Raw genomic sequence first — 27075 nt, 5'->3', positions numbered from 1 at the left:
ACCAGAAACAGGGCTTCCTGGGAAGTTAAGGATCTGGAAGCAGAGAGGTCTGGCTGGGCCTCATCGCTGAGGTCATCTTGTTGCTTCTGGCTTTACTTTGACTTTTGGTTACAACACTTAAAAACGACCTAAGATAGTTGCTTTGAGCGCTGCCTCTTCTCATGTTACAATTCCCTGTAGCAGCTGATTGCATCATTGATTACTCTTGAAACTTTCACTTTCCACTCAGCATTAGGGCTGTTACTGGTAAGGACCTGCAAGCCAGCCTCGAAATGTGAGAAGGCAGCTGACAGTGCTCCTGTGGTTAGTTGACGCAGGGAGGGTGGTGCATCTTCACTCTCCTCCTCTCCTGCTGGCTCCTGTTCCAGCTGCATCAGCTCCTCATTTGAGAGAGCTTCCTCATGGGACCGCAGCAACTGGTCCACATCAGCTTCTACAACCTCTCCAAAAGCCAGGTTCTTGGCAAGGTTAACAATTTTTTGTTGAAGCTGTGCAATGTTATCTGTTTGGCAAACACTCTGGAACTGAACACACTCGGGCCAAATCTTCTTCCATACACTGTTCATTGTTGCTGGTCTGAGCTCCTCCCAAGGTACTGCAATGCTGTCCACAGCATCCATGATGTTGTAGTTTCTCCAAAACTCCCTGATCATAGCTGTATCCTCCCCATCTGTTGCTTCTAGGATGTGCTCAAAAGTCCTTCTCAAGTAATGAGCTTTGAAGGCAGAGGCTACCCCTTGACTCATGGGCTGGATCAAGTCAGCTGTATTGTCATGAAGATATTCCACTCTTACGTTATCAGCCAGATCACTCAAATTTACTGGATGGCATGGCGCATTGTCTAGGATAAGCAATGCTTTGTTGGTGAGATTATTTTGGGCACAGTATTTTTCAACAGCAGGGCAAAAAAAGTATGTGAACCATTCATGAAAGATGCTCCTGGTTGCCCAGGCCTTTTTGTTGGAGCACCAAATCACAGGCAAATTGGGCTTGGAGTACCCCTTCAGAGCCCTGGGGTTTTCCAAGTGGTACACCAATAAAGGCTTCAACTTAAAAGTCCCCAGCTGCATTGCCACCAAGAAGCAGCATCAAGCGATCTTTGGATGACTTAAACCCTGGCTCAGCTTTCTCTTCCATGGAAATAAATGTTCCTTCAGGCATTCTCTTCCAATAAAGCCCTGTCTCATCTATGTTAAAAACTTGCTGGGGGGTGTACTCACCTTCTTCAATGATGCCTCTCAGCACTTCTGGATACACGGCCTTGTGGCCAGGAGCTGTGTTGTTCATCTTGAAGTGGGGCAAACAATGGCGCTCCTTGAATCTCACAAACCACCCTTTACTTGCACTGAAGGTTTTTGTTCCAGAGCTTACACCTTGTTCACGCTGTAAGTCATCAAACAAACTCTTAGCTTTCTCCTGAATGATGGTGACACTCAGGGGCACATTTCGCTGGCTCTGGTCTTCGAGCCACACACGCAACAATTGCTCCATGGTTTCCATGACTGTGCTTCGATGGCGAGTCAGTCGAGTGGCTCTCAAGGGAGTAGCTATTTGTGAACTTGCTTTGATTTTTTCTTTATGTCTCTGATTGTTGCCACTGTAGAGACGGCAAGGCCTAAGGCCTTTGCGAGTTGGCTGAGCTTTTCACCTGCTTCTAATCGTCTTAACACTTGTAATTTTACGTCGAGGGTAATTGCTTTCCGTTCCCTTTTGGCACTCGGGATGACCGCTGCACTTAGGGGCCTTTTCCCAGGCATCCTTGCTTCCAAAATGTAATAAAATCGCAGCTGTCTCGGGTGCAAGAAGGCCCGCGGTTACTCCGTGCTCCCTCACAAAACCTGGGAAAGAGAAAATGGAGCTGCGAGGAGGCGCAGGCTGACGTCCCTGTAGAGGTGGAAGGGTCACCACAGGCCTGCCCAGCCCCACCGCCAAGACACAGGCTGGTTCATACTTGACCCTAAGGCGGGCGGCGTGGGCCTCTGGCGTCGATCGGCGTCCAAATTCCTGGACAGCACAGCTGCAGGTGTCCGTGATCCAGAGGACAAACAAAAACGCGTGGAGGGGAATAATACTGTGTAGCATACACGAGTCGGCTCTTTTGTTCACGAAGGGCAGCGGAGCAACAGTCCAACCCCCACACAGTACAACCACTGACGCCCGCCGCAGCCGGCGGGACGGGGCGGGACAGCGGCCGGCAACCGCCTTTGTGAGCCGCTGCCCATGGAGGACCCCGGAGACACGTGTCTTTGGAGATGCCTGACTTAAAATAAGTCCAAAGGCGCTGGGTGTCTTCTTAGCCCTTGGCCTCAGTCGGTCGCTGCGGTTTCTGCGCTCAGCTGCCTGGGTAGAGCAAGGCTGCGCTCCTGTTCTGATCCTTAGAGAGTCAGGCGATAAAGTAGACACCTAAAGACACCCGACCCGGGGCCGCGCCTTTACTACGCACGAACTAGGCCTCCCCTAGCCCGCTGGGGCCGGCGGGGGGGTGTGGCGTCACTACAACCTGTTTGTGGCTGCCTTGCGCATGCGCGCGCCCCAGCGGCGCGAGCCTGGGGTGGGGAATGCCGCACTGGCTGGTGGCAGCGGCCGGTAGTCCGGCGGTTGCCGGGCCGCCCGCCGTGCGGTGGCGATGCGGCAGTGGGCCAGGAGGCAGGAGGATGGCCGGGACAGGCGTGAGGATCCTTGGAACCGCCCGGCAGGTGAGCAGGGAGGCGCTGCCTGCCGGTTCGGGGCGGCGGGGGCGGTGGCTGCACGCAACGCCGAGGTGACGCCATCCGGGTGCGCCGGCCGGCGCGGGGCGCGGGTTAGTGGGGCCAGGGGAGCGGGGTCACGGGGGAACGGGGTGGGGGCCGGGGCAAGGGGGTGGGGGCATGGGGAACCGACCATGGGGGCCGGAGGAGCGGGGACACGGGGGAACGGGGTAGGGGCTGGGGGAACAGGATGGGGGCTGGGGAGCGGGGACACGGGGAACAGGGTAGGGGCTGGGGGAACAGGATGGGGGCTGGGGGAGCGGGGACACGGGGGAACGGGGTGGGGGGCCGGGGGAGCGGGAGCGTGGGGGAACGGGGTAGGGGCCGGGGGAACGGGAGCCTGGGGGAACGGGGTAGGGGCTGGGGGAACACAGAAGCAGAGGCGCGGCGGCGGCGACCACATCCCCGTCCGGGCAGCCCCGGGCCTCCAGCCCACTCCCCGCGGCTGAGGCCGCTGCACCCAGCCTGAACCTGTCGCTTTCCGTCCTCCGACCCCCTGCACTTTTCCCCGCCGCACTTGCCACCCTTTTCTTCGGCAATTCCCGCTGCCTCCCAGTGCTCTGCCCTCTGCCGGCTCCCTTCGGGAAGCCGAACCGGTGCCTCCTGCCTCCTTACTCCCGTCTCCCAAGAGCCCCACGATGAGCAATTTGCACTCATGTTCCTCTCCACTGCGACCTTATCGTGTCTTCTTGGGCATCTCTTTCCGACTGCGAGCCCCTGGGCTCAACGGTGGTATTATGTCTATTTAGTTGCTCCCTAACTGGATATCCGTGAAAGAGTTTTGTAAACTGTTAAATGGTTTTTATTCGGTCAACATTTGTTGAGGCCCGGCCCCATGGCTTAGCGGTTAAGTGAGCGCGCTCCGCTGCTGGCGGCTCGGGTTCGACCCCGGGCGCGCACCGACGCACCGCTTCTCCGGCCATGCTGAGGCCGCATCCCACATGCAGCAACTAGAAGGACCTGCAGCTATGACATACAACTGTCTACTGGGGCTTTGGGGGAAAAATAAATAAATAAAATTATAAAAACAAAAAAAATTTGTTGAGACCAACTCTCCTGCTCTGATAACAGCCAATACTGCTTGAGGGCTTGTATGCTAAGGGGTACACACGGATTAGTTCATTTAAGTCTTATGCCAGATCTGCAGGTAGGCGCTGCTATAACCCTGTTTTATAGAAGGAAATGGAAGACCAAAGCTGGTCAGCAGATGCTCTCACCTTGCAGTTCAGGTGCCTCTGGCTCCAGCGCCTTCATTGTTAAATGTTTCTGTGTTCATAAGCCATTCTCTGTGTTAGATACTATGAAATATTATTCCATATTTTGGAATAATTGCTTTATTTTTGTATTGATACATCTCAGGGGGCAGTGATCACATTGACTTTTTTCCCCCCTAATGCAGTAACGTGGAGTTTTTAGATTTTGATCCGAGAAAGGTATCTTAATTTTCAGATGGTAGTGAAAGAGGAAGAAGGATTCTGTGGGTTGATTTTTTTGTCTTGTCTTCAGGAATGAACTTTTCCCTCTCTTATCTATTCATTTTGGAGATAGTGCATGTCAGTTTTAAGTTGTTTCTAGCAATATCAGTGAAAGCAGAGCCTGTGGCCATGTGGCATCTCAGCATTGCAGAGGACTGTCCTGGATGTTAATGTGTGGTAGAAGTCAGTAATTGCCGGTACAGCACGGGTGTGCCATGAGCCGCTAAACCTGCCTGGACCTCAGTGGTTTTAGGGATGAAGGCAGAAAGTTCCTTTCCAGACTGAGTCATTTATCTGTTGAGAAGCTACTAGCCAGGGGATATCATGGCGAATGGGACAGGCGGGGGTCCTGCCCTGTGGACTGCTCTCCTTTGAGGGCTTCGTGATTTGTAGGCTGGGCGGGGCATGCAAAGGCCAGAGAGGCAGTAGCAATCTACTTCATAGTTAAAAGATGTACCCTAGTAGTGAGCACCCATCAAGGGAAGCTTATGTTCTGGAGGCTTCCATGCAGTCATTTTTTCATTCAGTGAGCTTCCCACACTGTTCCTGCCACACAAGGAGGAGAACCAGATAACAAATGAGTTTATGGCATGTTAGGTGGTTATATATGAGGTATGAAGGAGAAGGACGCAGGACAAGGGAAGTGGAAAATAAAGAGAAGGGACTGGAGAAACATAAATGCCGTGCTTTTTAGGTGGGATACTCGACTCCTGAAGGAAGTGAGTGAGTGAATGGGTGCTCGCTCGCAGATTGAATAGCAGCTGCCTGTGTGAATTTGAGACACAGACCAGGGTCACCTGATTCATTATTTGACCGGAAAGAAAGGACAGTGCACTTTGCCTGTTTAAAGGAGACCTTGGTGTGCCCAGCCTCACTCTTGTCTTGGCTTTCCATATGCAAAGACCAATTTAAGAAGCTATCCAAACCAGACACCAAGAACTGATGGTAGACTTGTGTCTTTGAGAGCTGCATCTGACCTAATGGGGTCTCCTAACCAAATCAGAAAAGGACTAACTCATGAATTGAAATGAAGGAATTGCATGTTTTATCAAGTGTCGGAGGCCTGAAGGGTCGTACTTTGTACCCTCGGGCTGTTGGTCATCTGATAACTCTTTTGAACCACCAGCGCTGCTCTCTGTTTGGGGTGGTGGTGGAGAAACCCTGTGAGGTTTGGGCGCCAGAATTCTGTCCTACACATCCAGCTCTCAGCTGTCTTACTGCAGGCACTCACCTCGCTGAGCTTCCGCCCTTCCACCCGCTTCCTCAGGATAGGCGGTGAGGGTCAGAGGAGGCGACAGAAGCACCTGGCATCCAGCACCTTCCGTACTCCTTTGTCTAGACATCTTGTCACAGTAACACACTTCTGTGACATCTTTATAGTTGCATTATTCCTTCCACATCAGTTTTGGTGCCGTTGTGCGGGGTGAGTTGCTGAAGCAGGGAGGTTTTGTTCGTGGTGCAGAAGTTCCAGGTAGCTTCCTCACCATTACTGGCTACATGTCCTTTCTAAGCTTCCCTATTTGGATTTTTCCCTGATTTTAATATCTTTCTCATAGCTTACCTTACTTTTTAGTCCACTATCGCCTTTGAGAGGAATATTTGAATAATTTCACTTACTAGCAAGTTAATCATAGGGGAATGAATTTACTTTGGGGAATAGCCTGCCTCACCATGAAAGATGGCGCAGCTAGAATAATGCAGGTGTCATCACTTTGATTATAATAAAATATTGGGGATAACCCAGGTCTTTGGTCATGTTGGGATTTTGTTGAATAGGAGTAATCCTGGGTTATTGAGTGTGCTCAGGTTTTGTTTTTTAGTGTGGTAGCTTTTATTGTGCTCGTTGTTGCAATAATGGCTTTTGACCTGTAATAGTGGAAAACCTAAGTTGTCTCTAGTCCTGTCCTTAATTGATGTTAACTATTGTTATTGGCTTATGGTAAAAACTGGCATTTTCCTTCTTATAGACTGAAAAAAATACAGGTCTGGAAAAGCCTTTGCTTTCCTTGGCCTGACAAAAACACTAACCTTTGGCTGATAAAAAACAAATCATAGTATCCTTTGATTTTTTAAATTTCACGTGATTTTAATCTTTGAATTGTGTTTGTTTATGAGGCTCTAATAGTTTCAGTGACCACTGGGCCAGCCCCATGGCTTAGCGGTTAAGTGCGCGTGCTCCGCTACTGGCGGCCCAGGTTCAGGGCCCGGGCGCGTACTGACGCACCGCTTCTCCGGCCATGCTGAGGCCGTGTCCCACATACAGCAACTAGAAGGATGTGCAACTATGACATACAACTATCTACTGCGGCTTTCGGGGGGGGAAAAAAAAGGAGGAGGATTGGCAATAGATGTTAGCTCAGAGCCGGTCTTCCTCAGCAAAAAGAGGAGGATTAGCATGGATGTTAGCTCAGGCCTGATCTTCCTCACAAAAAAAAAAAAAAAATAGTTTCAGTGACCAAAATTGCATCAGGCAAGAAATGGTTGGGTTTTTTTTTTGAAAGTTGTAGCTATAAAAAAATCTTTATGCATTTCTGCAGTGAATTTAGTTCCTGTTTATCCTGTTTGAATCATATTTTTAATGGGACATTTAATGGGATAAATAAGGCAGCAAGCTCACACCTCAGCCCATGGAGTTGCAGAAGCAGCTAATCCTGTCTCCCTTTTCATATCTCCAGGAGATCCGCTTTCAGCAGATGGCTCTGCAGGTGAGACTGACACCATTTTCCCAGTGGCTGTGTTCAAAACCACCCAGAGGTACCTCTCTGTCTTCTACCATCGTTAGCAGCACAAGGTTTGCAGGAACCGAGTGTGGCTTCCTCAGTGTCTCCCCAAAGTGAGGAGCCAGGGGGTGGGGCATGTGATGACTCAGGATGCACCCACCTCCCCCTTTTCTTGCTTCCGTATTGAACCACACTTAGCTCTTCCCATTTCTGGGTCACTGCAGTGCTTTTTCATGTCTTCATGGGTTGGATGTCTCAGAGAAGATGGTGAAAGAGAAACTCTTTCAGAAGGAAGTTGCTAGGTGAATCTTTTGGTTTGTTTCCACACATGTGTGGGCCAGCCGAGCTGAGTCTCATGTTTGGAAAGCAGAACAGAGACGATATACAGACTGCAGTTGGCTGGAACACATCTGCCCCTTGGAGCAGGCTGTGGGCCTGTGCTCAGTGCCCTGCCCCCTGGAGGCCGTGTGTGTGGAGGCTTGAGTAGAAGGTACTTCCCCGCACTTCCTGTTTATCCTATCATTGGGACTTGGAGGTGCGTGTTTATTGCACCAAGCAAGAAGTCAGGAAGGAAAACTGGCTTCTCTTTTACTCTCCTTATCTTGGTGGACAGCATGGTTGTTTATCTGAGTGTGATGTGTGCTTTTAAAGTGCTAGAACCTCATGGTTTTGTCCCTAAGGGTTTGAGAAATTCTTTGAGTAGAAGAAACACAGACTTAGGAAAAAACAACTCCAAAAAAGGTAAAAGGGCCAATTTGACAAGTCAGACTGTCAAAAGTTTTACATTTGAGGGGCCAGCCTGGTGGCGCAGTGGTTAAATGCGTGCTGTCTGCTGCAGCAGCCCAAGGGTTCACAGGTTCGGATCCCGGGTGCTCACTGAGGCATCGCTTGTCAAGCCATGCTGCGGCGGCATCCCATATAAAGTAGAGGAAGATGGGCATGGATGCTAGCCCAGGGCCAGTCTTCCTCACCAAAAAAAAAAAAAAAAAGTTTTACATTTGAGTATTTTTAAAGCATTCACTATTTTTTGAGTTACTCGCCTTGGGAGGTGACAGGCAGGTGGGCCCATGCGTGTGTGATGTTGGCATTCTCTTCCCTTTGCTTGTTCATGGATGTGGCCGACACTCCCAAGTCATGCCATCCTTTGTCTTCATTGCTCTGTGCCTCCTGAGCTTGTTTGGATTCTAAGCCTTGGCATACCCATCTTTTAAATTATGTCAGAGTTTGGTGATGTGGATTGGTGAAGTCAGTATTTATCAGATGTGTTTCTCCTGCGAAATGTCTCCTGCTCAGGTACCCAAGAGCAAGGAATAGGAAGAGGCCCATAAAAGCATCTTGAGAGGTGTGTACATGCTTTGCTACAAATATAACATTTCTTTGAAGACTCGTGCTTTGTTCTTAAAATTTATGCAGATTTTTACTCTATCCCATAATATGTTTGGCCATTCCTGGGGTCACCTAGGCCTCCGGGTTTCCATGGCTTTGTTTTGGGTTGTTGTAGTGGCAGTGTGTACGTGACGGGGCAGCACCATGGCTTGTTTGTCCTGGAACCTTTATGAATGTCATGCTTCCTGCCCAGGCCCCGCCATTTTCTGTCATTGACTGGCTGTGAAGAAACATGGCCGTGGATGGATCGCCTGCCTGAGAAAGTGATTGCCTTCTCAGAAGCCTCTGTCTCACTACCTTTTCCTTACTTGGGAAGTTGTTTTGTTTTGTTTTGGGTTAGTTTCCCAGGTTCTTATGAACAATGCATTCCTGTGTATCTCCTCTACTCTTAGTACTTCACTCTGGTTACAAATGTGTGTGTGGGGAGGTCTTCCCCCACCAAGCAATTCTGCCACACTGGCTGGGTGTCCTACATCTCAACTCAACTCTGACTCGGTCTACTTGGAGTTAGCTTCAGATCCCACAGGTAAAAGGCTCAGTCCTGCAAGACTGTGCCTACCCCACACTTCAGACATCAGTCACAAGTCCACGTTGTCAGCTGTGCTTCTGACCAACTGTCTGTAAGTCGGAGGTTCCTACAACCCTCTCTCCTCCAGTTCCGTTAATTTGCTAGAACGGCTCATAGAACTCAGGAAAGCAGTTTACTTACTAGATTACTGGTTTATTACAAAGGATATTAAAGGATATGAGTGAACAGCTAGATGAAGAGATACATGAGGCGAGGTCCAGAAGGCTCCCTAGTACCCTGAGCTTCTGTCCCCTTGGAGTTTGGAGTCGGCCACCCTCCAGCATGTGGATCTGTTCTTGTCCAGCAACCCAGAAGCTTTCAAAACCCTGTCCTTTTGTGTTTTTGTGGAGGCACCTTTGCATTGGCATGATTGATTAAATCATTGGCCATTGGTGATTGATTCCACCTCCAGCCCCTGTCCCCTCCCCGGAGGTGGGAAGGGTGGGACTGAAAGTTCCAACCTCTAATCATTGGTTGGTTCCCCTGGCAACCAGCCCCCATCCATAGGGGCTTTCCAAAGTCACCTCTGGTGTGGTTGGAAGGGGCTTGATATGAATAACAGAAGACATATTTATCTCTCTTATTACTTAGGACATTACGGAGGTTTTAGGAGCTCCTGCCAGGAAGATCAAATGTATGTATCTTATTATAATTCAATATTACAGAGCTCAAACAAAGCTAACTACCTGGCAGATACCATGATAGCAATTATTTGCCTTTACTTCATGTTTTTCCCCTTGTCATTTTTGTGTGTGCTAAAGTACCTTTGAAAATTTTAGTCAGAAGTATAGTTGATTTAGTTACAAGGGAGAGGACAGGTTTTTTCCTTGGATGTGCCCAGCTTTCTAGGACTGTTCAAGCCTCCTGACCCATAGATTGTACGTGGAGGAAATGAGGCATCAGACCACAGATGGGCATGTCCCAAGTCAGACCCATCTTCCCCAACACTTTCTTTGCACCTGATAGAAGGGTGGGTGGCCTCAGGGGTGCCTCTGGGGCTGGAGTTGTGTCATCTGAAGTGTTATGTACGTTACATGCGTATGTTGCAGGAAGAGGCCTACAGGACTGGATTCAGTCATTCAGTGTCTGGGTCACAAGTGTTCTGAGGAGGGGGCATCGTGCCTGAGAGCTGGTGATGTGCATTCTGGTTTTCTTGAGAAGCGGGACCTCCACAGAAAGTTCATCTCTGCCAGCCTCACTTCGTTTTCTTCCTTCCTTTCTGTTCTCCACCTAGTGGCGTGGAGAGGTGACTATTACCCAAGAAAGATTTACTATTTTTTTTTTTTAATAATTTTATTTATTTATTTCCCCCCCCCAAAGCCCCAGTGGATAGTTGTATGTCATAGCTGCACATCCTTCTAGTTGCTGTATGTGGGACGCGGCCTCAGCATGGCCGGAGAAGCGGTGCGTCGATGCGCGCCCGGGATCCGAACCCGGGCCGCCAGCAGCGGAGCATGCGCACTTAACTGCTAAGCCACGGGGCCGGCCCCAAGATTTACTATTGAAGCTCAGTTCTGGAGCCAGCAAGGTGAAATGTGAGGACTTTTACCTGTATCTGAAGCTACTTCTCAGCAGTATCTACTGTTTTCCCCAAGAAGGCAAGTTATGCAGGGCAGAGCATTCAAGAGCATAAGAAGCACGGGGTTTCAGCAGGAGGGTATGAAGTGTCGTTTATTTAAAAGTAACACCTCCTGGTTCATGCCTGGCATGTGTGCACCAGTCACTGGTGATTTCATAGAGATTTTAATAAATTGTCTTAAATTTCCATCTTGTCTGGAAACGCCTGGGGCTGGTATGGTCTGGCAGTCTCCACCACGCTAACTCGAGCCCTGACCTGAGCAGAGCACCACAGGTTTTCCTCTCACCTTTCAGAACAAGACACCTGCACGTTTCAACTCTGCCCCTCACCGACCCCAGCCTCTTCTCCTGTTCCCTGTTTATCTCTGGAAAGCACCAGTGTTAGGAAAATTGTATGTTGGAAAGTTATATCTGATTGTTTTCTGAGTTCACACTTTGTTTTCTCTTAGGAACTGGTGAACCAAAAGATGCTGGGCCTGGAGCGAGTGGAGGCAAGAGAGGAGGGAAGCAGGATGACTTTGCCTGGTGGAAACGGATGCAGAAGGTTTGTGCATGTCCGAGAACCAGACCCTGTTGCTTTCTCAAGGAAGTAGTTACTGCAGCTCAGGCTTTGTACAGTCTTTCTGTTTGTTTTAGAGCAAACTGATTCAGAGATTCTAAGAAATGAATTTAATTTATAAAAATGTGGAGATTTCCATCTGAATTTTAAAAGACCCAGATAAGAGATAACCCCAGAAGTGATGGCTCTGAAGGCAGAGCTCTTTGTGGAGGTTCTGCGCCTCCTGGGTGCTCTGTGAGCTGCAGTTTTTGGTGTTTTCATGCCCCGTGCAGAGGGCTTTCCTCCCGAGAGGATGGGCCTTGGCTTTCCCACACACACAGGCCGCATGGAGGATGTGAGGAGGGAGGGTTTGGACAACTTCTTTCGAGGCGTCTGAAGAAGGAAGCAGCTATTTTCGTGAAGGAACCACCTCGTTTAACTGTCAAACGTGTTCTTCTTCCACAGGGCGAGTTCCCCTGGGACGATAAGGATTTCTGCAGTCTGGTTGTTTTGGGGGCAGGTGTTGCCATGGGATTTTTCTACTTGTATTTTCGAGATCCTGGGAAAGAAATCATGTGGAAGCACTTCGTGCAGTATTACCTGGCGAGAGGTCTGGTGAGGGGAATTTATAGTCTGTCTACCCTAGAAGGAGGTGGTGCCCACGGTGGTGCACGTGGTCTGTGAGCGCGAATCCTGAGCAGTCCCAGCCTCAGGTACAGACAAGACACAGTTTTGCTTTTTCCAGTAATGACTCCACCGAACACTGTCACGCCCAGTTTCTTGCTATGTGGAGGTCCCTTGACGTCATGGCTGACTTCCTCTTTGCTTTGCTTTTGCTTCTAAGACTTAGTTCTGTTTGTTTATTTATCTTTGAGTTTCGATCTCATGTCTGATTCAGAGCTTTTCTCCTCTTAATGCACCCTGCCTCACTGGCTGGCCCTGCACAGCGTGGGCCAGCACTGTCGACCCTGGGCTTTGTGTCGCCAGCAGAGCCCTCCTTGTCTTGTCCTTCCCAGGACGTGGGTTAGTCCTTCAGGATGCTGAGGTCAAGTGAAGTGCGGCTCAGGCTTATGTAAATTTATACAAGAGCAGAGGCCTTGCTCCCCTCTTGCTCTAAATAACACACTGTTAAGATCTAGACTTCCTTCTGTGTGATGATGTCCGTAGGAAACTGTTACTTCCCACACGCAAACTGTTACTTCCCCTGTTGTCTGCCCGCACGCCTGTCCTCAGGCGGGTCCTTGATAACACTCCCTGCAGTGTGAGGGAAGAGCTATCGCAGCCCTCCTCCGCCCAGGACCTGCCATCTGCAGGTGCGGCCGTGAGGAGGGAGACAGGTGTCCTCCTGTCCATGCATTCTGGACAGATTGCAGAGTTTCCTAGAGGTCTGACATGGCTGACATTGACATACTCGTTCTAAAAGGCAGCCTGGAAGGGCGAAGTAATCCCTGCCTAGCCTATCTAACACAGCCTTGTGCTCAGCTCCTGTGGTGTGTAGTGGGGCAGCCTCTTGCCTGGCTAAGTTAGACCTGAAACCTGATCCTGCTCACTTAGAGGAACTTTCATGTGAAAGCTGGAAAAGGCTAGCGTGTGAATATGAGTGCTGTGTCCTCTCACAGCCCCTCCTGAGTTCTTCTGAGGAAATCACCTAATAATATCGTAGGATATCATAGAAATAAGTTAACTTATGCACAGCCACCCCTGAACCCTCATGCATTTCCAAGCCTGTGGCATGGAACAGACATTGTTTTGGGGGATAAGAGACTGCAATACCCTAAAACTTCAGTAGCAGTCTTTGTTTTAAAGCAGCTTTGTTGTTTTTCTTGATTATAAATGGAATACATGCTTATTGTAAAAAATACTTGGGAAATAAATAGAAGTATAAAGAAGGAAATCACCGTCCTGTGATAACCAAGATTGGCCTTTCATTGTGACCCTCCTGGCCTGCAGATGCGTAGATGCTCACGATCTCATCCCCTGCACCTTTGACCTCACCGTGTCCAGTCACGCACTCAGGTGATGGTGCACTGTGTTGGAGAAAGCATGACAGGTCAGCTGGGCAGTGTCCAGAAAGAAAAAGATTGCAGCGTGATGAGGGGCAGAGAGGATACCCTGTGCTCTTGTCTCATTAACGTGAAGGAGTTGCTATCTGGGGACTCTGCATGTTGCAGAAGGGAAGCTGGGACGTTCAATTACTTTGACTACTTTTTTTTTTTTTTAATTTTCTTTCTTTCTTTATTTTTTCCCCCAAAGCCCCAGTAGATAGTTGTACGTCATAGCTGCACATCCTTGTAGTTGCTGAGTGTTCACCCTACCTGGGTGGCTGTCTGTGCGGTCTGTGGTCATGTGGGTGCTGTACATTCAAGGTGGTGGCCGTTTTACTTTTCAAGGAATGTAGTAGTCTAGAATTTGTCAACGGATTCTTTGAGGGATGGGAGGCGGAGAGGGGTGTCTGAATGCAGGCCCTCTGACACTCTGTAGAGGTTTGATGTTAAACTCACCTTGCTCCTAAGCTTTGGACCTGATGGCAGGGCTCCTCTAGAACTTCCTTGAAGGGCAGGACGGAGGTGGTTTCCATGTTAATCCTAGGGATGGCCCCCTGGTTGGTGGTGGGCCCCAGGGGTTTCTTCTCTTCCCACACTATTGTAGAGAGACCAATGGTCAGAGCAGGGCAAGGATGGTCTAGGGTGCTCCAGGGTGGCACCTGGAAGGGTGGGGACTCTGCTCAGGGAGTGATGAGGGCCTTGCCCAACTGTGTGTTGCAGGTGTCCATCATTCTGCGGGGCAAGGGGCTTGGCTACGCCCAGTGCTTGCCCAGGGAGCAGTACCTGTACACGCAGGAGCAGCTCTTCGACCGCATGTGCACGATGCTGGGGGGCAGGGTGGCCGAGCAGCTCTTCTTTGGGCAGATCACCACAGGGGCCCAGGACGACTTGAGGAAGGTCACCCAGAGCGCCTACGCCCAGGTAAAGGACAGCGACCCTGGCGAGGGGCTCTACGCAGCCGAGTCCAGCCAGGCTTACCCTTGGCTCCTTGCTCACTTCCACATTGTGCAGTTTGGGATGAGTGAAAAGCTGGGCCAGGTGTCCTTTGACTTTCCCCGGCAAGGTGAGATGCTGGTGGAGAGGCCGTACAGCGAGGCTGCTGCCTAGCTCATCGACGAGGAGGTGCTGCATCTCATCAGCTCTGCCTGTGAGCGGACCCTGGACCTGCTGCCATGGGGCCGGGACCAGGTGGACAAGGCGAGTGGGCACACCCATCCTTGTGGGACACTTGGGTTTGGGGCCTGCCTGTGGTGGTGCCGACTGTCCTGGGAGTGGCTGAACAGACTCCTTCAGAGCAGCCTGATGGGCAGCCGTGATTTCCATGTGGGCAAGCGGCTGCTGGAGAAAGAGGTGCTGGACAAAGCCGACATGGTGGAGCTGCTGGGCTCCCGGCCCTTTGTGAAGTCCACCTACGAGGAGTTTGTGGAAGGCACTGGGAGCCTGGAGGAGGACATGTCCCTTCCCGAGGGGTTGAAGGGCTGGAACCGGGGGCAGGAGGAGGGGAGCATGGAGCACTTCGTGCGGGAGAGCCTGGCTTAGTGACTCTGCCTTTGAAAGCAGCTGTCAGAATCACCAGAAAACAAATTAAAACGTGATAACAGCAAATTGGCATTTTAGATGAGGGCACTCTGAACCCACAGGGATGCCCGCTCCCAGAACATGGCCTTCCCCCGAGAAGGGAGCTGGGACCCTGTTCCTAGAGGACAGGGGTCCTGAGTCAGAGGGGAGGGCAGCAGGCCATAACTCACCCACTGCCCCGGGGAGCAGAGGGCATTGTGTCTTCCTGGAGAGCCCTGAGTGTCAGATGCTTGCGGGCCTCCAACAAGATGGGGCGCATCTGGTGGGGACAGCACCTCATGGAGAAGTGTAAGTGCTGGTCACCATGATTCCCCAAGGAGAGGAGGCTTTTGGCTCAGTTCAGAAATGCTCGGGATTTGGTGAGGTGGCGGAATTAAGAAAAGGAAATTATGAGCCAGTTATCAAGGGAAAGTGTTAGTTTTTTTTTTGTTTTAGTGAGGAAGATTAGCCCTGAGCTAACATCTGTTGCCAATCCTCTTTTTTCTGAGGAACGTTGGTCCTGAGCTAACATCTGTGTCCATCTTCCTCTATTTTATATGGGACACTGCCACAGCATGGCTTGATGAGTGGTGTGTAGGTCCACTTCCAGGGTTTGAACCCGCAAACCCCAGGCTGTAGAAGCGGAGCGCCGGAACTTAACCACTATGCCACCTGGTTGGCCCTAGGTGTTAGGTTTTTTTTTTTTTTTTTTTGTGAGGAGGACTAGCCCTGAGCTAACATCCGATGCCAACCCTCCCCTTTTTTCTTGAGGAAGATTGGCCCTGAGCTAACACCTGTGCCCATCTTCCTCTACTTTATATGGGATGCTGCCACAGCATGGCTCGACAAGCGATGTGTCAGTGCGCGCCTGGGATCTGAACCTGCGAACCCCGGGCTGCTGAAGTGGAGCACACGCACTTAACCGCTTGCGCCACCGGGCCGGCCCCTAAGTGTTAGGTTTTTAAAATAGCCGTTTGGGTTGGTGGAAGGCCTGTCAGTCCTTATGGAGGAAACGCAGCACCTCCCAGAGGGGTGTGGTTAGGCGGGATGGCGGAGCCATGGGGGAGCTGAGTCTCCCAGCACCTGGGCTGAGCGCGAGAGAGGCAGTTTCTCAGAACCTGGCACCCATCCTCAGGGCAGGGGCCTTACTGACAGGGTGTGTCTGGATTCAGTTCCCTTCTCCAGTAACCTGTGTTCCTTGCAACCCTTTAGAATCACGGAGAGGCTCTGGGCTGACATGGGGGTCCTGCTGTCACCACCTGTTAACTCTCTTCCTGGTGTCAGGCAACCTGTTAACTCTCTGCCTGGTGTCAGGCAGCTGGCAGACGAGAGGAGAGCCAGTTCCGGGTCGTGAGCTCTAGGTCTGATGCCTTACACTTGTCCAGTTGGCTCTGGAGCGGGAATGGCTCCGCACTCTGGGAGCTGGAGTCAGGACCAGGAGCCTGGGGTTAATGGAGATGTCCCAGCGCACAGCCTGCCGCCTGAAGTCATCAGAATCACAACAGTAGTGGGGTATCAGCTGCTGCCTTGGTGGGGGGGTGGGCGGGCGGATATCTCTGTCATCTGGCGACCCCTGTCGGCTCGCCCCACCTGCTGCTTGGGGCGTCCTGGGGGGACTGGCTGGGAGGAGGGGGTGGCCTCTCTTGATGCCCCACTTGCCCACTGCTTTTGGCCTGGCTAAGACCAGACACTGGGACTTGGTCTTAAGTTTTCTAAATCATTTGTTATGTTTGCCTCAAAAATAGAATTTCCAACTAGGGACAAGTACTTTTGACTTTTGTTGTTTGTAAAATTTGCATTATTTGCATTATTGAATTTTTTACATCTTCAGGGCTTACCCTATAATGCAGTATCCACCAGACTCGGCCTCCATTAGCTGAGTGGCTTGGGGGTCCTGCCAGGGTCCTGTCTGGGTGCTCCCCTCAACCCCAGGAAGGCCCCATGGCGTCCAGAGTCTGGGAGTCTCTCTTCTGAGGCTGGGTGCAGCCCCTCTCTGAGTCCAGGGCACACACCTGGGCTCCCTCCCAACCCTTGCCCCACCTCCACCCCACCACAGTGCCCCCTGCTTGGGCTCCCTCCCTTCAAGTCTCCTCAGCTCCTTCTTCCACCTCCCACCCCGTTTGGGCCGTCATGTCACCTGGGCGCACACTCCCCGGCTTTGAGTTAGTTCCTGGGCCCATGGATGGAGACCTGCTGAGAATCTTCTGTCAGGGAGACTGGGGACTCCCTCCTGAGCCCAGGAGGAGGAACCACCTGGCACCACCAGGGTCTGTTCTCTGGGCCCCTTGTCTTACAGATGGTTAAATTAGGGTTTGGGCCTCGTCCTTGGCCTTCTGCTCACACAGGGGCCCTACCTGCTGGCCGCCTCCCCGTGATAAGCCTGTTGTCCTGGGCTGGGAAGAAACTCCAGGGACACCTTGTTCTGCTTCCTGGGCTTGTGTGGGGGCAGGATCTTCACTTCCTTAATTACCAGAAATCCAGGGCAGTTGTCTCTGAAATGTGACCCAGATAAGCAGCCCAGAGGGCGGCACAGCAGAGCCCCCAGTGGTTCCAGCTGGAGAAAGACTAGAGCATGGGCCTTGCTCCTCAAGCGCATGCCCCTGCCCTGCAGCACGCACCCCTGAGCTCTGGGGTCAGCTGAAAGGAAGAGACCTGGTCAGGCCTTAGGATGGGTGACGTTTTAATCCCACTTTTTGTCAATGAGCTCTGCGGAAGCTGCAGCAGAACAGATGGGAATTGGGCAGGAAGACCCCGGTGGGTAGGGTGGGATCGGTTTTAAGTGAAATTCTCGGTTGTCTGGTCCACATCCCTCGTAGTGATGCTCTTCGTATGTGGAGGGCAGGGGTGGTGGCCGCCAGGCCCTGGCATGGCAGGCCAACTCCTGTGTTTCTGACGCCTGTTTCTTGGCTGGGACTTGCTTTTAGCTGCACACAGTGGGTCCAGCGCATGCCCAGGGCTCCCACAGAAGAGCCCGTCTTCCTTCCCCAGAAACGTTGTAGTGGGGAACGGTTAGGGCAGGTTGGCTTGGGGACAGAAAGCAAGCTGACACTTACTTTAAAACCATTCTTGGACTCGCTGTCAGACCAGAAGCCTATTCTGTCCCTTAGCAGGTAAAAAGCAGCATTGAGAATAGCTGAGCCTGGTGCCCCCGAATTGGGGGCCAGGGGCTGTGCCCAGGTCCCCTCACATCCCCACCCACCTCAGGCTGCTCCACCCCAAGCCAGGATGCTGGCAGGGTACTCAAACCCACGGGTGTGGAGATGTGTCACGGGCAAGGGACAGGGAGAGGGTGAACCCCACCTGCCCCCTCCTCCTGCCCAGCAGTGGGAGGCAGTAGTGCCATATTTGGTGTTCTGAACTAGGAGGGTGGGCCCTGCTGTCACGCAGAGACCAGGACAGGCAGGGTTTTAGGGCCTGGGGATGGGGCCCTGGTGTCGACATTGTTCCCTGGGCTGCAGGAAGGGGACAGGATTGAAATCAAGGTGGCAATTTTAAGGACTCCCCACCCACATACTCCCTGGGTGGGAGCTCGGCGGGGCCACTCACAGACCAGAACCCTGAGACCCCATCTGCAGAGCGGCTCTGCCGACCCAGGTCCCCCTCTCCCAGAGCCCACTCGGGGATCCTGTGACAGACTAGAGCACCGGTCCTACAGACAGAAGTTTCCAGAAGGCCCACGCCACTCCCATCTCATCCCCAGGCGTTGTGGTCCCTGATCCAGGGACCAGGAAGGAGCTGGACATAAGGCCATTGGGCTGTGCTTGTGCTGGGGCGCCCTGAGACCCCGGCCTGGAGCCACGTGGGGCGGGTGGAGTGTCCCCAGGGTCATGACTGTCTTGAGTTTCCCCACCTCAGCCCTGAGGCCGGCCCGCCTAGTCCTCCTTGGGCCTCTCCACGGTGAGAAACGTGTCCACAACTGCTGGCTGCCCCTCAGCGTCACTGAGGGGCTGCTTCTCACGGTTCTTCTCAGCTCTGGTGCGCGTCCAGGAGGGCGAGCGCAGACAGCCGGCCCGGGGCAGTGGGTGCAGGCCTGGTGGGAACACGAGGGTGGGGGTCAGCGGGACTGGGGTCCCCTGTGTGTCTGCATCATGGGGTCCGGCTGCACATTGGGGTCTCCTGGACGCTTATAAAACACACAGGTGCTGGGCCACCAGCCGTGCGGACCTGTGGGTCTGGGTGTGGCCTAGCCCAGAGCAGCCGACCACCCCCTTGCCCTCCCAGGGTGCAGGCTCCACAGGGCTGGGGTCTGAGGCCCTGACCCACCCCTCCACCCCCCGCCTACGTGAGGTGCGAGCAGGGAGGGAGGAAGGCCACCGGGCCCTCACTGGCTGCCTTGCTGTTTCTGAGGCCTTCAGGGTCTTCGGCCAAGGGCAATGCTTCCTTGAGAATCGCAAGGGAAATCCAGTCAGGGCTGAGCTGAGGAGGGCCCAAGCAAATGCTACCCCCTTTGTGCTCGGCCTAACTTGTGATTAAATTCACATTTAGTAAATTCTTCCTTCCATGGGACTGTGGTTTTGGCCTTTTGTTGGCGTTTGAAAAGTAGAATTGAGGAGGGGTAGCTGTAACAGGAGGAAAATTCCTTAAAGTTGGGCAAATAGGTAAGTAAAATGCAAAAATGCTGAATGAAATGGTAGAATGGTTATACTTAAAACACACTTGAGATAAAGTTATTTTCAAAAAGAGGGTTTTGCAGGGAGCAGTGTTCGGGGGTGGTTTTGCAGGGAGCAGTGTTCGGGGGTCTTGGGCCCCAGGACTTCCCCACACCGCCCACTATGCCCCAACTGCAGCCCCACCTGCCGGTGACTCGCTGGTCAGGTTCTCGTCATCCGAGTCAGCAAAGACCTCAGCCAGCTCCTGGTCGGACATGTCGGTCAGCTCGGTGAGGTCCAGGAGGTCAAAGTGCACCTCCAGGGAGGAGACGCTGCTCAGGGGCTCTGGGGGCAAAGGGGGCCAGTCATTGGCACAGTCTCTCCACCAAGAGCCCCCCCACGAGGCCCAGGGAGGAACCAGAACTCTGGGTAAAGCCCAGGAGGTCAGGATAAGATGGGGCACACCCAGATCCCACTGTCTACCCTCCACACTCAAGACTAAGTGCCTTCTGCGGTACCCATGTCTACAGATGGTACAGCCAGGGCCCCCCCAACCAGAGAAGTGTTTGGACGGGATGTGTGCCCCCGTTTCCCATGGGAGCCCACGGGTCCCCATGGAGTGTGCTGGGCAGGTCGGCTGTACTTACGCCTCCTCTCCGTGACCTGCAGGAGCCCCGGTGCCGGTATTGGGATGCCCACCTCCTCCTCGCCCACAGGCGAGTGGCAGCTGTCCCCCGTTCCAGGGGCCGGGGTGCCCAGGGCAGCCTTTGGCACCTCACCTTCCTTAACTGTGTCTGCAAAAAGATGTTAACCCGAGAGGCGACATGGGGCTTCTATACCCTTAGGACAAGACACAGGAGCTCCTACACCCAGAAGAGACGGGGGTTCCCACACCCTACAGGATGCAGGCAGGGAGGACTAGAGAACTTGGCTCATGGAGCCCTCCTTTGAGGCTCTGAGCAGTGACCAAGGGTGGCCTCAGGCCAGGACCCCAGACAAGGGGCTGGGGGGCTTCTCCATGGTGGCCTCCTGCTGTGGATGAGGAATGGGATGACCTGCAGACCCTTGCCCTGCATACTTGAGCACAGGCTGTGCAGGTCTCATGGGGACTTCCTTGCGGGCCCATCAGCTCAGAGCCCCCAGTGCCCCAACACTGTCACCTGTTTCTACTTTTTGTTCCAACCCAGGGTCCAGTGGTCACTCGTGCATTTCCTTGCCCATTGGCTCCTTTAACACAGAATGGCCCCTGCTCATCCAGCTGTCCTCTGTGGACCGACTTTTAAAAAAAAAAGATCTATGTTGTTTTTGAATTCAAAGTAATACATTCTCACAAAGAGTTACAGAACAGGAAGAAGTAGCAGACCCCTCGCCACCAGCCTCACCTCACCTTGGGGGAATGTTCCTCCAGGTTTTTTCTATGCAATTATTATTTTTTTAAATATAATTACTTGTTTTTCATATTTAACAATTTTTTGTCAGATAAGAGCAGGAGGCCCCTTGGATATCTGCTTGGTGGAGACTGTGCCACTCGGTGATGGGACCACGGCCCCACAGAAGTGCCAACCTCACCCTTCTCTTGCTGGGGCTGACACCTGTCCTGTCAGCTCACACCCCTCCATCCACACCTCTTACCAGCTCCTCCTCCAGAATGTCCAGAGCCCACTGGCATCTCCCCCTCCACAGCTGCCGGACTCCATTACCCCCACACACAGCCTGAGGGTCCCCTGAGCCAACTGGACCCCTTGGCTCCCCGATGTCACCACTGTGGCCCTGTTGCCGCCCTCTCCCAGGACTCCTCCCCACAGATCCCCACCACCCCTCAGCTGAGGGATCCCTGGCTGAGCAGGTTCTTGGTAAGGACTGGAGTGGACCAGTGCCTCCCTGCCGCAGGGCTCTGCCCGTCCCACGGGGTGAATGCTGAGAGCAGGGCGGGGATGAAGCCCCAGGAGCCGCTGCCTCCAGCGTTGTGCCGAGGGGGGCCCAGCTGGGGCCCTCAGTGCCGACATCTGCCTGTGTGTCCCCCCCTGACAGTGTGGTCAGCAGCCTGGACGCCGGCCAGCTTGTGGGTCTGGAAGGTCCCCAGCTGAGTGGGAAGATAATGATATCGATTTGCAGCTGCAGAGCTGGTTGGCGTGGCTGAGGGAAGGTGGGCCTGCTGACCAGTGGCCTGCTGAGCTCTGCTCGTGCTGTGTTATCACATGGGCCGGGGCTGGCCAGGCCAGATGGGGGCTCAAGAGATCCAGTTTCCTCTTCTCGGCAGCATTTGGAATGTGGCTTCTGAGCATCCTCACAGGGTAGAGTTACACCCACCAGCATCCTGGCCCACCCAGCTGGCAAGGACACCTTCCTGCCCTCTCTGCCTCGAACCTCAGGCCATCTGTCTGAGAGTCCCGGTCAAGGGTGAAGGATTGACCCCTTGTGGGCCTTTACTCTGCAGGACAGTTGCTTTGGTTTGCTCAAGGTGGGGTTGGCACAGTGGCCCTGGGTCTCCCTCCCTGAGGACGCGAGTGTGACAGGTATGTGCTCGTGTCCCACTGGCCTGTGCTGTAGCCACAACTCGGATGCTTCCACACATGTGGCCCGTGGTTGTGGGTGACTCTGTCAGGGCTGGGGGCTCAGGGCAGGTGCTGCCGTCTGGAGCCTCCAAACGGGGCAGGTGGCTCTGGGTTAATAACCAGAATAGTGACAGCGGCTCATGGTTTTCTCATATTGGTCTATGCCAAGTATAGTCCCAGCATGCTCTGGTTTTCAACCTACGTCACAACCAGCTGAATTTTGTGGTTTAGAGACTCAGCTCGTCCCAGGCACTTGGCCCGGGGAACCATGGAGTCCAGGCTCTCACCTGCTGGCCTCTGTTCCCGAGTCATGGCATGGAGCTGGGAGCAGGACAGGGAGGGAGGGAGGGAGGTGAGACCTGCCTAACAGTGTGCCCACGGGGAAGCTGCTATGTGTCCCTGGGCCCAGACCCAGGTGGAAGTAAGTTTCTGAAAGAAGGTGGGACAGAGGTGGTGTCTCTGCTTACAAATGCCCTCTCTCACTGGGTGAGGCCCCACGTCTAGAAGAGAAGGCACTCATTCATTCATTCGTTCATTCACTCATTCAGTCATCCAACAGATTTCCTGAGTGCCCACTCTGCACTGGGAACAAGGCATGACCAAAATAGGTGGTTTCTGCCCTCTCAAGGGCAGGCAGTGCCGGGGCAGTGGGGGCTGTTCTCCCATTTGGGGGAGGGGTCTGAAGGTGGGCAGGAGCCATGTGATACCTGGGAGAGACAGACCAGCAAAGGTCCTGAGCGGGGCATGGCTGCACATCTGAGGAATGGCGGTGGGGGGGCTGCCCATCACATAAACGTGCTCAGGACTTGGGCTGCTACTCTGAGTGAGCTAGGAGAGGCCGCTGAAGGATTCTGAGCTGAGTGGGACAGCATTACCTGCATTGTTACAGATGCAGACCAGGCAGGAAGGATGAAGTCCTCCACATGCCCTGAGATGGGGGGCGGGGCAGGCAAGCAGGACCTCAGCCACACAGCACAGTCCTTTCTCCATCTTGCCTGAGGGAGGCGGGCTGGGAATGCTGAAAGGCCTCATTATAGGTCCTGGGATCCAGGGGCCCCTGGGACAGACCTCCAGACCCCACAGGCACAGAGTCCTGGCCTACTGACTGTAAGAAGCACATTTTATCAAATTTCAACATCCTGGAAACAGCAAAGCATCTGTGATTGATGGTGTCATAGTTAACAGAATACAGTTCAAAACCCCTCAAGTTTTGAAATCACCACGTGTCTAGCTTTTGATTCTTTTCCATCTCCCTCTGGCAGTGGTCTGGTCTTTGTTCTGTAAATCCTGGTGCCCTGGCCTGTGTCAAGGCTGTTGGGGGAGGAAAGAGAAGAAGATACAACTTTTGCCATCAAGGACACTGATCTTTTGGTTGGAAGAATATGATGAAAATAGGAGAATAAGAGTCAGAATGCCAGGGCAGATGCCAGGGACAGAGGAGACCCTGGGCCCCCAGAAAGAGGCAAGATTGATCCTGGCAGGTCAAGTGGGGCAGCCACTGTGGAAAACAGTGTAGCTGCTCCTCAGACTATCAAACGTCAAGTCACCACCGGCCCAGCAATTCTGCTCCTACACTCAGACCCGGGAGGAGTGAAAGCACACGTCCACACACTGACACACGAATGTTCACCACGGCACTATTCACAACAGTCAAAAGTGGAGTCAAACCCAGTTGCCCATCAGTGGATGAGTGGATAAACAAAATGTGGTCCATCCACACAGTGGAATATTACTCAGCCATAAAAAGAAATGAAGCACTGACACGTGAACCCTGAAAACATTATGGCGAGTGCAAGATGCCAGTCACAAAAGGCCACATATGATTCCATATGAAATGTCCAGACTAGGCAAATCCATAGAAAAAAGTAGATTAGAAAAGACATAGAAAGTAGACTGGTGGTTGCCAGGGGCTGGGGTGTGTGTGGAATGAGGAGTGATTGCTAGTGGGGACAGGGTTTCTTTTTGGGGTGATGAAAATATTGTAAAATCAGATGGTGGTGATGGTTGCACAACTTTGTAAATATACTAACAAAACTGAATTGTACACTTTAAAAGTGTGAATTTTATGATACATGAACTCTATCTCAATTTAAAAAAACATCCTGAATGGAAACAAAGGTTGATTTTGGCTGGAGTTGACATGTACCTAACTTGGCTGTGCACCGACGCTGAGGCTGGGATTGGGTATGAAAAGTGTGAGCTCCAGGACCCAGGCTTGGTCCTGGCACACAGTAGGGGCACTATAAATGTCTGTTGAAGGAGTGAGCCCAGGACCCCACTGCATAGTTAATAAGCGGCTGCCCTAGGGATCACCAGGTCTGTCTGACACCCTCTCGACAAGCCCCTTGTAGGAAAGAGGGACAGATTCTCCACGGGTGAGACCTGCTGGGTGCCGGGGAGCACGAAGCAGAGGAGGGACCACACAGGGAGCCACAGGGGTGAGGGTGCTTGACAGCCAGGCTCAGCCGCAAGCTGGGTGGCCTCAGTAGCCCCAGATCACCTGGGCCAGGGCAGGTGTTTCTGATGCCCGGGAGGGCCATCAGCGATGGGACAGCGATACCCTGGCTCTGAGCCCAGTGCAGCCCCATCAAGGGAATGAAGCCCTCGGCCCCCTGCAGGGGCCGCTGCTGCCTGACCTGTGCAGACACTGAAGCAGCACCCCTGAGGGGAGACTGCAGTTGGGGTGCCACAGTTCTGCCCCTCCCGGCCCCAGGGCCGACTGCCGATCTGAGTGGAGATGATAGGGTTACCTTGTGCTATGCTGCTGACCTATTTTCCAGCACATTGATGCTGAGAACTTGGCCCAAATCTCAAGTTTCCTGCTGTGTGCCCAGGGCCTTGCCCTGAGCATCGAGGAGGCACTCTGCACACAGCCATGAATGAAAGAACAAACAAATTAATGAAGTGAATGAATGAATATCATGAAAAAAATGACTGCAGGGAGGGAGAGACGGTCACAGAGGTGGGGCCACCTGCACCCCATCTCCCCAGGCCCTGTTCCTGGATTCAGGGCCCCTCCCTTGAGCATTTTGAGGATGCTGAGTGGGTCCTGTGTAGGCTCAACCTCCTGAGGGCAAGGCTGTGGCCTCTCACTTTCATTGTGGCCTTTCTGCAGACGTGACAGGGGGTGGGGCTAGAACCTTGGTTTTCCAAAGGTACCAGCTGGGAACCTTCAAGAAAGGCATTCTGCGCCACACCCCCACACACTTCCCACCTCTATGTCTGCACACTTGGCTGTTAAGAAATGACTGTTAATTCGTTTAGGTGCAAAAATGGTATTTTAATTATACTCTATAAAAATCTTATCTTTTAGAGACAATTTCAGAAATACTTATGGATGAAATAATATGTCTAGATTTGCTACAAATTGCTACTGAAGGGAGGTTGGTGGTGGTCTAGTTGAGCAGGCTGGGAGGTGGCACAGGAGCTTGACTGTACTGTTCCCTCTACTCTCTGTGTGCTCTGCACTCTCCAAAATAAAGTTCTCAAAAGTCAGTGAACTGAGAATGACAGTCACAGCCACCCACCTGTGACCTCGTGCCATCCACGGAGTGGAGATCACCAGCCCACTGTGCAGGCAGGAAAGGGCTATGGGGTAATAAGTGTGAGCCTGCCGAGCATGGCCCCGGCTGCCCCACTGTGTCCCCAGCCCCACCCCAGGGCCCGCACAGAGTAGGCACCTAGTAAATACACGTCTGTACCCTGAACGGGTCAGGTCTCTCAGAACCCAACCAGTGAGTGAGATTCAGAAACTGAACAGTTTTAAGCTCCTCTCCCAATGCCTTCCCTCTGCTTTCTCCCTCTGGACCCCACAGCCCTGCAGGGGAAGGGCAGCTGTCTCCACGACATGGAGGCTCAGAGGGGCCTGGCTGCTTTGCCCACATCTCACAGCTCTGTGCTCCCCCGCCCCGCTCTCCAAATCTTCCCCTTCACATCCCCACAAAGCTACCACTGGGAACCCCCAGGGGGCCTGGCATCGTCAGTGGCAAGAAAAAGCTGGATCCCTCCCACACATGACAAAACAAAGAAAACTCACACCCACTAGCCCCCGGGGTGTGTCTGTTGACCCTTGCAGGGAGGTGACAAGGGCCCCCAAACAGCCATCTGGAATGCACCTGCCTAACTCAGACTGCAGACACGGGGCAGGGGGGGGGCGGGGGGGCACTGCTTCTGAATGCCTCCCAGACCAGCCTTGTGGGCTCCAGAGGAGGCTGCTGGTGTGGCTAGGGGACCTCTGGCAGGTCCTTGTGTGGGCAGGGAGTGGCTCCTTGGGATGGGACCTCCAGGAAACCCAGTATGCATCATCTGGGGCCTGGCCACGCCGGTGGAGGAGCCCTGCAGTTTGCATCCAAGTTCCTAGGCCAATGACACCCCCAAACCCTTTCTGAAAGGGCTCTGAGAGGGATTCCTGCAGTTTTCCTCCCATCATCAGCCATCACCTTGCTGGGGCCAGATTCCGAGGGGGACACCTAAGATAGGATCCCAACGTCCAAGTACCAGGCAGCTGACAGAGCCAGGCGAGGAGGGGTCACTCCGTGCACACCTGCTCTCCCAGATGTGTGCGCCCCGCACCTCGCCCAGGCCAAGAACCCCTGCAGGCGTAGGAGCCCCCCGCAGGCGTGCCGGGGGCACGCCACGCCGACCCTATCTCAGCCCCGTGCCCTGCAGGATCCCGGCCGCGGCCTCCCCGCCCTGGCCCCGGGAGTCGCGGCTGGGGTGAACAAAGCAGATGCGCGGCCAGGCGGTCAGCGTCGCCCTCAAGCCTCACCGACCCGGACCCCAAACACCGGCCCTGGCACGCCCCATCTCCCGACCCCCGGATCCCCGGCTCGGCTGAGAGGGGGTTCAGGACGAAACTCTGGACCACCCACCCAGGAGCGCGCCACACGCGGCTGCCGGGGCCAGGAGCGCAGAGGACGAGGGGGCGGGGACGCGGTCTGTGCGCCCCCAGCCCAGAGCGGGGGCCATTCCCGGGAGGTGCCCCTGGCCCGGCTCCCCCTGCTCCGCCCGGGCAGCGGGGACTCGGAGCTGCCGGTGGGTCTTGGCGGCCCCTGGGCGCGGCCGGTAAGTGGGCCCGGAGGGAAGGGGCTGCAGCTCGCTGCGTGGAAGGCGGAGCTCGGGGGCTCCCGGGGGCTGGGGCCGCACTCACCTCCCGGGCTGGCGCCCTCCGGGGGCTCCATGCGGCCGGTGGGGTCTGGGAGGGGCGCGGGCGGCGGCGGCGTCACCCGGCCCGGACGCCCCTGCAGCTTCAGCGGCGACTCGGCCCAGGCTCCCGGCGCAGCGCATCGGGGCAGCAGCCGGGGGGCCGCGGCGGCGG

General features: G+C 53.7%; 2 protein-coding genes across 17 annotated transcripts; one reads left to right on the top strand and one right to left on the bottom strand.

Annotated features, from left to right (window-relative positions):
* The first annotated feature begins 2530 nt into the window (after positions 1-2530).
* LOC106802929 (mitochondrial inner membrane m-AAA protease component AFG3L1-like) lies at positions 2531-14207 on the top strand. Of its 15 annotated transcripts, none has more exons than XM_087419766.1 (7): positions 2582-2696; positions 6898-6927; positions 8236-8284; positions 10217-10494; positions 10924-11018; positions 11478-11627; positions 13778-14165. In XM_087419766.1, exons 4-7 carry the CDS (start codon positions 10266-10268, stop codon positions 14162-14164), a joined length of 861 nt encoding a protein of 286 aa, XP_087275892.1. In that variant the 5' UTR covers positions 2582-2696; positions 6898-6927; positions 8236-8284; positions 10217-10265; the 3' UTR covers position 14165. The 15 variants fall into 15 exon arrangements, 8 of the variants coding, with proteins under 8 accessions (XP_087275894.1, XP_087275896.1, XP_087275897.1 ...); XM_087419765.1 differs by having other exon boundaries at positions 8522-10494; XM_087419764.1 differs by having other exon boundaries at positions 8236-10494.
* A 3074-nt stretch (positions 14208-17281) lies between these two features.
* On the bottom strand, positions 17282-27050 carry DBNDD1 (dysbindin domain containing 1). 2 transcript variants are annotated; one of them, XM_004437018.3, is made up of 4 exons: positions 26908-27050; positions 19851-19997; positions 19408-19548; positions 17282-18644 (listed from the first exon to the last, which is right to left on the bottom strand). In XM_004437018.3, the coding sequence occupies exons 1-4, from the start codon at positions 26936-26938 to the stop codon at positions 18487-18489; spliced, it is 477 nt and encodes a 158-aa protein (XP_004437075.1). In that variant the 5' UTR covers positions 26939-27050; the 3' UTR covers positions 17282-18486. The 2 variants fall into 2 exon arrangements, with proteins under 2 accessions (XP_004437075.1, XP_087275898.1); XM_087419772.1 differs by having other exon boundaries at positions 19851-20479; positions 26908-26997.
* Between the last annotated feature and the right edge of the window lie 25 nt (positions 27051-27075).

This window comes from Ceratotherium simum, chromosome 30 (genome assembly GCF_057802395.1).
Source record: "Ceratotherium simum simum isolate JZ-2026a chromosome 30, ASM5780239v1, whole genome shotgun sequence".
NCBI classification, from domain to species: domain Eukaryota; kingdom Metazoa; phylum Chordata; class Mammalia; order Perissodactyla; family Rhinocerotidae; genus Ceratotherium; species Ceratotherium simum.
The sequence above is the reverse complement of the archived record's forward strand: the minus strand, read 5'-3'. Positions and strand labels throughout refer to the sequence as shown.

What these genes read in the sequence shown, in the direction of transcription:
- LOC106802929 (XM_087419766.1), top strand. Translation starts at nt 10,266, where the DNA reads ATGTGGGACGCGGCCTCAGCATGGCCGGAGAAGCGGTGCGTCGATGCG. An exon ending in GGTGGAAACGGATGCAGAAG is followed by an intron (nt 11,019 to 11,477) that starts GTTTGTGCATGT and finishes CTTCTTCCACAG; the next exon opens with GGCGAGTTCCCCTGGGACGA. An exon ending in ATTACCTGGCGAGAGGTCTG is followed by an intron (nt 11,628 to 13,777) that starts GTGAGGGGAATT and finishes TGTGTGTTGCAG; the next exon opens with GTGTCCATCATTCTGCGGGG.
- DBNDD1 (XM_004437018.3), bottom strand. Translation starts at nt 26,938, where the DNA reads ATGGAGCCCCCGGAGGGCGCCAGCCCGGGAG. An exon ending in GCAGGTCACGGAGAGGAGGC is followed by an intron (nt 19,549 to 19,850) that starts GTAAGTACAGCC and finishes CTTTGCCCCCAG; the next exon opens with AGCCCCTGAGCAGCGTCTCC. An exon ending in GACCAGCGAGTCACCGGCAG is followed by an intron (nt 18,645 to 19,407) that starts GTGGGGCTGCAG and finishes TGTTCCCACCAG; the next exon opens with GCCTGCACCCACTGCCCCGG.